Raw genomic sequence first — 10,776 nt, 5'->3', positions numbered from 1 at the left:
CTTAAAAGTTCACAGCCTCTGAATGTTCTGCCATCAAATAAAGTTGTATAGTGCAGTGTCCCAGAAAATAACTGTGGGAGAAGTCTGGGTGGAGACAAGGGTTTTCCACTTTTACAACTGTGGTATCTGAGGAATGTATGACTTTGCTAATGGTTGCAGATGGTGTCTTAGAGGAACTTGGCTCTGCTTGCGGAAACATTATTATAGGGCCTGTCGTATCGGGTGAATTGTGGCAATTATTGCTGATGAACAAAGGAGTCCGCTCATACTGAACTTGGATCATAAGGTTTATTCATATCACAAGCTTCAGCATAAGTGACAGATGTCACGACATCCGGAGAACGGCGTCCCAGATTGTAATGGCCGTTCTGCCCTTTCATTGTCTAGCCCCTACTTATAAACAATGCAAAAAGATGGGTGGCTCCCTCTTCTGGCCAATCACCAGTCTCCCCTGGGGCGTCACCCCACAAACGCCACATTTGACCTAACATAAACAACATTCCATTTCTTCAAGAAAAACATTTAACAAAGGCATAATCGCAATACACGACAGGCCCCCCTAAAACAGAGGAGAGTCTGCTATGTAGGAACCCTGGGATTGGTCGGTAGGAAAACGCCATATTATGTTACATAGGGCATAGGATATAAATACCACAGTTGAGACAAAGGAGGACAGAATAATCATATTTGAGATTGGGCGGTTGTTCTCCAGATGTCTGCAGATATCTGTAAATTGATGCTGGAACCCTTTGATATAAATAAACCTTTATAATCAGAGTACAGCGTCAGCGGATTTCCTTGTTTTCACAGCATAATTAGCAACGTTCTCGACACCACACAACCTACGTGATTACATTTAAATTTTAGTCATTTAGCAGACACTCTTATCCAGAGCGACTTACAAATTGGTGCATTCACCTTATGATAGCCAGTGGGACAACCACTTTACAATTTTTTTTTTTTTTTTTGGGGGGGGGGGGGGGTGGGGTAAGGGGGTACAAGGATTACTTTATCCTATCCCAGGTATTCCTTAAAGAGGTGGGGTTTCAAGTGTCTCCGGAAGGTGGTGAGTGACTCCGCTGTCCTGGCGTCGTGGGGGAGCTTGTTCCACCATTGGGGTGCCAGAGCAGGGAACAGTTTTGACTGGGCTGAGCGGGAACTGTGCTTCCGCAGAGGTAGGGGGGCCAGCAGGCCAGAGGTGGATGAACGCAATGCCCTCGTTTGGGTGTAGGGACTGATCAGAGCCTGAAGGTACGGAGGTGCCGTTCCCCTCACAGCTCCGTAGGCAAGCACCATGGTCTTGTAGCAGATGCGAGCTTCAACTGGAAGCCAGTGGAGTGTGCGGAGGAGCGGGGTGACGTGAGAGAACTTGGGAAGGTTGAACACCAGACGGGCTGCGGCGTTCTGAATGAGTTGTAGGGGTTTAATGGCACAGGCAGGATGCCCAGCCATCATGATTCATCTCGGCAGATCCCCTGACGGTCTTAATATTGGAAATGAGGGAGGACAAAGCCTACATTGACATTTCCCAGGACTTTTTCTTAGGCTGTGCTTGATTTTCCAGACAAGAAAGAGCCCCAGGCTAAAGTAGAGTTTCCAGATGTGAAAGAGCCCCAGACTACACTACACTACTAAAATGCAATGTTTACATTGCTTTACTTTCATCAAAACAGAGGTGTATGATTTGATCTGGATGATTTTCCATACATTTTCTCAATTGTAGGATCTAGATTATATAGCATTCGAGAGAGCGAGATATTCACAGTCTGATTTCAAGGATGAATTCAAATCAGACTGATTTCCAGGTTAGAATTATTTTAATGCTCAACATGTGCGACAATGACACCATAAAAAAACTTAAAATAAATACAACTTTAAAGGGACATTCCGCAATTGGTATATCCATTAATGGACTTGTAAATTATTGATATATACCCAATCATTCTTGAAGAATATAATTTCTAAATGCCTCATGAGCTTAGCTCAACTGTCACACCCCATCAGAACCCAAAATATAAGGTTGTTTTATTTATTTATTTGTAAACAAACTAAATGTAAACAAACACTATAGCCTCAAAACATGGTTAAAACTATATGTTTTATATCATGAATGGTCAGCCCTTGTATCCATAGCTCGATCTATACATTTGAGAGTGGTTACATTCCTCCATTCCCATTCCTCAGCTGTTTACCAAATCAGTGGCGGGTGACAGCTTTGATATTGTTCTGCAGATTACCCCTTTAAAAAAACAAAACACGACTTGGTATTCGTTGTTTGAACATGAACAAAACGCAACTTAAAAGTGTTTCCTACCGCTTTGAAGAGCTAGCAACACTAAATAGTCTGAATCAGCACGACGCAACAGGAAGCAGGATTTGTTGAACCAGGCAATGTTTTTCCACTCCTCAATTTTCCAGGTGTTGACTGCGTGCCCACTGGAGCCGCTTCTTCTAGTTTTCAGCTGATAGGAGTGGAACCCGTTGTGGTCGTCTACTGCAATAGCCCATCCGTGACAAGGATCGACGAGTTGTGCGTTCTGAGATGCCGTTCTGCACACCACTGTTGTACTGCGCCGTTATTTGTCTGTTTGAGGCCCACCTGTTAGCTTGCTTGATTCTAGCCATTCTCCTTCGACCTCTCTCATCAATGAGCTGTTTTCACCCACAGGACTGCCGCTGACTGGATGTTTTTTTTATTTGTCGCACCATTCTTGGGAAACCCTAGACCAGGGGTCTCCAACCTTTTCTAGCATGAGAGCTATTTGAAAAAAAATTAAACGTTGCGAGCTATTTTGATTTCAAATAGGAACATTCTTCTATTCTCTTCTCCCCTGCAACTCTTCCCAGGGTCCTTAGTGCACAAGAGAAAGTAGTGCACTGTTTTCTGTCAATATACCTGGTCAAATAATGGTTAATAAACAACTCTAAGGGGGGGCCCTATAAAATCTGTGATTTCTTTCCCAAATTATATTTTCTCAGTTTTATTCTTCCTGGTTTTAGATTATTTTAGTTTTTCACTCTCAAAATTACAATTGTTCATAGATAAACAATACAATTAGATGTTCTGAGTCCATGTCAATGCTTAAATCACATCAGAACACAATTTCTTTAGGTCTGGAAGTGTACTTTTTGAGTGTAATTCCCCTTTAATTGCGTGTCTAGTAAGTCAGGAATGGGTCGTCTGAAGTGCTGGTCTAGATGGTTCTGTACTGCTGCTGCTCATTACATGGCAAAGTGTGCAAATAAATGACTCATGGTATACTTCTGCCAGGCAAGCCTACTTTGCAGTTAACATTTAATTAAGAAGGTTTTGCGGAAAGTATTTCTGTCAACTCACAAGACTTATCACATCAACTGGCAACACACAGAGTGATAGACAAACGCCCTCACCACACAGAGTGATAGACAAACGCCCTCACCACACAGACAGACTGGGCCAATATTGCTGGAAATTAACTGTGTTAGGTTTGGCTTTTTAAGCCAATAGTGGCTAACCAGGGGTGGGATAATGTCAATCTTGCCTTGATTAGATAGTATCTGGGAGCTTGCGGTGTCTGATACTTGTGAGATTTGTTTATGACAGTTTGCGATGGAACACATGAAAAATTGCATTTATTTTGGAATTGTTTGGCGAGCTACTCGTAGGTGGACTGCGAGCTACTGGTAGCTGGGGATCAACCTGTTGGAGACCCCTGCCCTAGACACTGTCGCGCGTGAAAATCCCAGGAGGGCTGCCATTTCTGAGATACTGTGGTCACCTTCGCCATAACCTCGAGAGAGGACAGACCAGAACAACAGTTTAGTTTAGGGCATTTCTGATTCAGGAAATCCAGACAAATTATTTACTGTATGACTAATTATTACTACTACCAATATTCTTAATACAGATTTCTAAAACAAATGTCAAAGAGAATAACAACACAGTTGAAAAAAAAAATCCTCCCATATTGGCTTATACTCCCCTATCGTCTTGGTGATCTCACTGCAGAGTTACAGGGTCAGGGAATGAGAGGGTTAATCCTTAGGGAGAAATCCCAACCATCCAGCAGACCCAAGCTGGTAAGATTTGTTATTGAAGCAAGACAAAAACAAAACAACAGCAATACACTTCTTCATATAAAACTAGAGGTGGGGAAAACTTAAATCCATTTGGAGTAACTCTCAATCATTACCAACATATTTTTTTTTCCTTTTACAGGCTGGCATGTGAAGAAAATCTATTTGCATATTTACCAAAGGGCCACAGGGGACCGGTAATTCCTCCTCCAAAAAACAACAACACTGACGGTTAAATCAAAATAACAAATAAAATTAGAATTACAACCCTTGATGACTCAATCTTAACTTAATTGTATCCCATAAGGTAATGGTAAAATAGACTAGAGACAGGTGTCCCTCATTCAGGGGCAGCGCTCTCTCGCTCTCCTTCTCTTGTTCCGAATAACACATAGGACTGTTGATCAATTATAAACATCTTCCTAATTATCTGGTGTTTAAAGAGCCCATTTAAATCTCACCCAATGTCTCTAGTCTTTCTAGTGAGGGTGATCAGGCCTCACCAGAAAGTCAGAACAGAGGTCAGAGGTCATTCAAACCCTTAAGTGAGTGTTTCTTTCCCTGTACCTTAGACATTATTTAAAGATATTTCAAACATTTTGTGTATCAGGTTTACATTGGGTTTTTCAGTACATTTTAGAGAGAGAGGGAGAGAGAGAGAGGGAGGAGGGGGGGGGGAGAGAGAGGGGGGGAGAGAGAGAGAGAGAGGGGGAGAGAGAGAGAGGGGGAGAGAGAGGGAGAACAGAGGACAGTATCAAGAGAATTTACATGTGTGCAACCAAAACTCTGACATTAAATACTTCAGAAAATGTCATGTGTGCCCTTTAAATTGCATCCTGTCTAACCTGTGATAAACCCACTAGAACCAAAATAAAAAGACCCCACACAATAAATCAAACACAGTATAAACACGTAGGGGAAAAACAAACAAAATGGCCTTAATTAATTTGGGGCTCCTTTAACAGCCGGATTCAGGTACCTTTATACTAACTCCCAAGGCACCTGCCTCAGAAAGCATTTCAAAGGGAGAGATACAGAATCATTGATAAACATGCAAATTAAAAACTTGGTAGCGGACATTCCATCAGTCCTGGAAGAAAGGAAATAAACATGTACTTAGTTTTCACTATGCTACATTTTAATCAGTACTACAAATTCTTCATCATTAATCGAGTTTACTGCATCTTGGGCAGGAAGTGTTAATAAAACCATGCGTGGAAATCCCAGGAGGGCTGCCATTTCAGAGATACTGGATTCGGTGTGCCTGGCACCAGCAATCATACCACGCTCAAAGTCGCTTAGGTCACTCCTTTGGCCCATTCTAACGTTCAATCGAACAGTAACTGAAACCCTCGATGCCCGTCTGCCTGCTTTATATAGCAAGCCAAGGCCACGTGACTCACTGTCTGAAGGAGCGAACCATTTTTGTGAACGGGGTGGTGAACCTAATAAACTGGCCAATAGGGGTAACTCAAATGGTCATCATATACATTTACATTTACGTCATTTAGCAGACGCTCTTATCCAGAGCGACTTACAAATTATATAGCCAAGATAATTCCAGTGCTTTATGACATGGATGAACACATGCATTGCAAATGGTAGCTACAACAGCACTACCAGCATTATTAGTGATTGATTGATCATTTAGCATTTTGGAATCGCAGGAGACAAAACAACGTGTACATTTCACAGTTGAAACAAGTACAAATGGTTTTACTTGAATGGTTTGGATCTTTCTCCCCCTATGAAATGCAACACTACTAAGAATACTTCTTGTCCTACTTACAGGCTTGACCCAGTTTGTTTGATAGTTTTCCATCCACTTGGATCGAATATTATTCCTTTCAGGGTTATTGCTGGCAGATAAATTGTTTTCCCATTGGACACTCTGGAACATAGCACATATATTTGGCACCGGGGTTGCCCCTCCATTGTGAAAGCACAGTGGACCAGCCTCCACAGCAGTCTAGAGCAGTTAATTAGATGGAATAACAGCACCACCTTCTGGTTGATTGAAGGAAGTTCAGAATCAAGTCTGGGATATATGGGTCTTTTCCAGACTTGATTCTTTAGGCAGGGTGCAAAGGAACACAAACAACATCCAGGCCCTCTGGCCCTCCCCGCCTATACAATGGTACCCATGGGAACCACTGCAGAGCTACTTAAAAGACAGAGGGTCAGTGATACCCCCAAGGTCCAGATACCCCTTACATTGATTGGGCTTTTGGATGTTGAGGTGTGTTTGAGTTTCTGTGTGTGTGTGCGTGTACGAGAGGTGTGTGTGTGTGTCACCACTGTATGTGTGTCTGTGTCTGGCTGGGGGTCTGCTGTGTGTACTGTGTGTGTAGGAGTGTGTTGGTGTGCGTTGAATCCTGTCCCTCCAGCCAGTCCTGGTAGAGTGTGCGTAGGACAGGGTTGGTGTCAGGTAGCCTGACTGGTAGACTGCTGTAGGCCTCTTCCATCTGCTGAACCAAGGCCTTGTCCACCCGACCCACTGTCTCTCCCTCCGCCTGCCCACGACCACTCACACAGCCTGGGGGGAGAGAGAGAGAGGGAGGGGGGGAGAGGGGGAGAGAGAGGGGGGAGAGGGAGAGAGGGGGGGAGAACGGAGGGCAAACAAAGTATAAAATAAAAGATCACACTAAATCACTTTTCTAGTTTCTACATCCAGTTCGTTTTTTTACACTCACACCTTTGAGGATTTAGATTCACTGACAGCCTCAAGAATTTCTAACACAAACAGGTTCACAGTTGCCTGGTCACATTTACCCAAAACCAAACCAGGACCAGGAAGTAGATGTGACTTACCTCCGGGGCAGGAGAGCACCTCCACCAGTTGGTAGGGGATGCGTCCTGTCCTCATGCGGTGGACCAGGGTCTGGATGTTCCTGAAGCCATAGACGGATGCAAACTGCAGCAGCACCTCCCCATCCCGCTCCAGACACACCTCCTGGAAGTCACGGTTCCTAGAGGAGGGAGGCAGGGGGAGAGATGAAGATCGGATATTTAAATAATTCATTCCCTCTTTTACAGCCTGCTTCCTCTACCCTATTTTCTACCCTGCTCTGCTCTCATCCTTCCCTCTCCTGAGTTCAAATACTATTTAGGGTATTTCAATTACTTTCAAAGACATTTGGTAAGTATTCTGATATTTTTGACCACACAAGTGAATATTGGCATGTATTTGAAAATACTCAAATAAACTGTATTTATACATATATTTATATACTCCCATGCATTTGGACAAGGGCCCTATCTACAAAGCATCTCAGAAAAGGTCCTAGGAATCCTGTTAAAACCTGTTTTAAGAATAACAAAAATTCCCAAACTCTGAGCCAGGAGTAAAATCGACTGATAAAAGTCTATCTCAGCTGGTAAGGAAAGACAGTGACGACACGCATTGACATTGTCGCAAATGATGGGGAATAACCAATCATGATGAGGCATCGCCAGCTGTGAACTCTCTATAGCACGATCCAGACAACCACACTGAATGTGACTGTACATCAAATGTTGTAATGGTAAAACGTTTGATATCACTTTGCCTAATATGTTACCACGTATAACCTTTTTTGTTAAAAGCGGAATTTTCACAATATTACCGTTATCAACACACTCGTCGTCACGCCCATTTAACAACTCTATATCGCTTTGGGCACAGTAGGCATCAAGTCACTTGCCAATAATGAAGCAATAAGTCACCTCTGGGTTTTGTGGTATATGGCCAATATAGCACAGCTAAGGGCTGTTCTTATGTACGACGCATCACGGAGTGCCTGGATACAGCCCTTAGCCGTGGTATATTGGCCATATACCACAAACCCCTGAGGTGACGTATTGCTATTATAAACTGGTTACCAAGGTAATTAGAGCAGTAAAAACCAATGTTTTGTCATACCCGTGGTATATGGTCTGATACACCACGGCTGTCTGCCAATCATCATTCAGGGCTCGAACCACCCAGTTTATAATGTTGAATATAACGCTGCATACAATGTTTTGAAAGATCTGTCATTTTCATGTAACACTATCAAAGTTAACACTATAGATGCCTTCAATTGCCCAATTTATAGGCATGCCCAATTTATAGATATTCTTTAAACAACGTGATGTTGCGTTCCAAATGGATAACTTGAAATAACATGAAGTAGGTAATTAAATAATCTAAAGAAAAACGTGTTTATTTATTAGCCTAGTGGTTATAAGTATTTAGGCATATCATGTGAAATAGCCCTTGTGATATTGTCAAAAGTGCAAGAGATACTGTTACGGCCAGATTATTTATGGGTTGATGAGCAATTGCATGTAACGCAGGAATCACTGACTCACTGCAATTTTCTTTTATCAAGACACCTGCTGGTAACTCTTAACTGGTTAGGACAGCTCATGAGGTGCCGTAAATATCTGTTGACTAGGAGTGACTCTTATAACTGAAGAGGCTTCATGCACAGCTTTTATTTTGACCCATAAGAGTAAAAGGTCTCTATTGTCAGCACTTATGACCAATTTTCTATTCCGAGACGCTTTGTGGATACGGGCCCAGGTATGTTTTGGTATTTTAAATCATGCATTTGGAAATACTTTCAAAATAGTAGGCCATTTACAGGAAAGTATTTGAAAATACTAAGTGATTCGGGCCACATTATCTAAAAATACACAGAAAATGTGTATTTCAATAAAAATAATAATCAAATAGACGTGTATTTGAACCAAGGTCTGCGCTCATCCTTCCCTCTTTCTCATTTCAAGGTCTTCTATCTATCTTACTCTCTCTCCCCATCATCCCTCTCTCCCCTCCTCACCTGAGAGTCTTGTACGTGATCTCGTCTACATCCAGACCAAACAGTTCCGCAGCAGCGTATTTGAAGACGTGTTCCAGGAAGCCCTCCGATCCTCTGCCCTCATGTCTCACCAAGGCTGGGTCCCCCGCCTCACCCAGCCTAACATGGAGAGAAATAGAGGACAATTCCACAATCTGAGTAGCTGAGCCTAACGGACAGAAACACACTCACGTACACACATCACCGAGCAATGAGCCTCGCATTCAGCACCGACAAACACTTCCTGGTAAGAGCCCAGTGAACAGGGAAACACTCACACGTTGTCTAGAGGGACGTCCAGGTCTGCTAATGACATCTTCATCCGTTCCATCAGGAGGAACACCTCCCCTGGGACACACACGGATTCAGTCTCACACTATAACAACAGACAACTTATATGGAATGCAGTGTTTGGTTTTCTTCAGACATAATTGGGACCCATCTCGTCCAAAAAGTTGACTCAAGTTTGCCAAAAAGCACCTGGAAGCACCTTGGAAGAATGTTCTATGAACAGATGAGTCAAAAGTCTAACTTTTTGGACGACATGGGTCCCATTATCCCTAGTGAAACCAAACACCGCATTCCACAGTAAGAACCTCATTCCAACGGTCAAGCATGGTGGTGGTAGTGTGATGGTTTGGGGATGATTTGCTGCCTCAGGTCCTGGATGACTTGCCTTAATAGAAGGAACCATGAATTCTGCCTTGTATCAGAGAAATCTACAGGAGAATGTCAGGACATCCATCTGTGAGCTGAAGCTGAAGTGCAGCTGGGTCATGCAGCCAGACAATTATCCAAAACACACAAGTCTACATGAAAAGGGCTAAAAAGCAACAAATCTAGCAACAAGTTTTGGAATGGCCTAGTCAAAGTCCAGACCAAATCCCAAGTGAGATGACAGGACTTGAAACAAGCAGTTCAGGCTTGAAAACCCACAAATGTCACTGAGTTACAGCAGTTCTGCATGGAAGAGTGGGCCAAAATTCCCCCACAGCGACTTGAGAGACTGATCTACCACTACAGGAAGCGTTTGGTTGGAGTCATTGCAGCTAAAGGTGGCACAACAAGTTATTGAGTGTAAGGGGGCAATTACTTTTTCACACAGGGGCATTTGGTGTTGCATAACTTTGTTTATGAAATAAATGAAATAAGTATGTCATTGTTGAGTTATTTCTTCACTCATGTTCCCTTTATCTAATATTAGGTTTTGGTTGAAGATCTAATAACATTCAGTATCAAAAATATAGAAAATCAGAAAGGGGCAAATACTTTTTCACGGCACTGTATAGAGGTAGAGAGGATATATATATAGATATAGAGGTAGAGAGGATATATATAGATATAGAGGTAGAGAGGATAGATATAGATATAGAGGTAGAGAGGATATATATAGAGGTAGAGAGGATAGATATAGATATAGAGGTAGAGAGGATATATATAGATATAGAGGTAGAGAGGATATATATAGATATAGAGGTAGAGAGGATATATATAGATATAGAGGTAGAGAGGATAGATATATATATAGAGGTAGAGAGGATAGATATATATATAGAGGTAGAGAGGATATATATAGATATAGAGGTAGAGAGGATATATATAGATATAGAGGTAGAGAGGATATATATAGATATAGAGGTAGAGAGGATATATATAGATAGAGGTAGAGAGGATATATATATATATATATATATATATATATATATATATATACACACACACAGGTAAAAGTCAGTAAATTAGAATATTTTGAAAAACTTGATTTATTTCAGTAATTGCATTCAAAAGGTGTAACTTGTACATTATATTTATTCATTGCACACAGACTGATGCATTCAAATGTTTATTTCATTTAATTTTGATGATTTGAAGTGGCAACAAATGAAAATCCAAAATT

The 10,776-nt window shown here is 41.9% G+C and overlaps 1 protein-coding gene across 1 annotated transcript in view; it reads right to left on the bottom strand.

Annotated features, from left to right (window-relative positions):
• Nucleotides 1-5,443: 5,443 nt before the first annotated feature.
• LOC121567583 (nuclear prelamin A recognition factor) overlaps nt 5,444-10,776 on the bottom strand; it is a 97,668-nt gene continuing 92,335 nt past the window's right edge. The window contains exons 8-11 of the mRNA XM_041877746.2: nt 9,158-9,227; nt 8,862-8,999; nt 6,868-7,025; nt 5,444-6,592 (exon numbers count right to left, since the gene is read on the bottom strand). Coding sequence (XP_041733680.1) covers nt 6,348-6,592; nt 6,868-7,025; nt 8,862-8,999; nt 9,158-9,227 — 611 coding nt within the window. The 3' untranslated portion in view covers nt 5,444-6,347. The remainder of the gene's footprint in view (nt 6,593-6,867; nt 7,026-8,861; nt 9,000-9,157; nt 9,228-10,776) is intronic.

This window comes from Coregonus clupeaformis, chromosome 1 (assembly GCF_020615455.1).
Source record: "Coregonus clupeaformis isolate EN_2021a chromosome 1, ASM2061545v1, whole genome shotgun sequence".
Classification (NCBI taxonomy): Eukaryota; Metazoa; Chordata; class Actinopteri; order Salmoniformes; family Salmonidae; genus Coregonus; species Coregonus clupeaformis.
The sequence above is the reverse complement of the archived record's forward strand: the minus strand, read 5'-3'. Positions and strand labels throughout refer to the sequence as shown.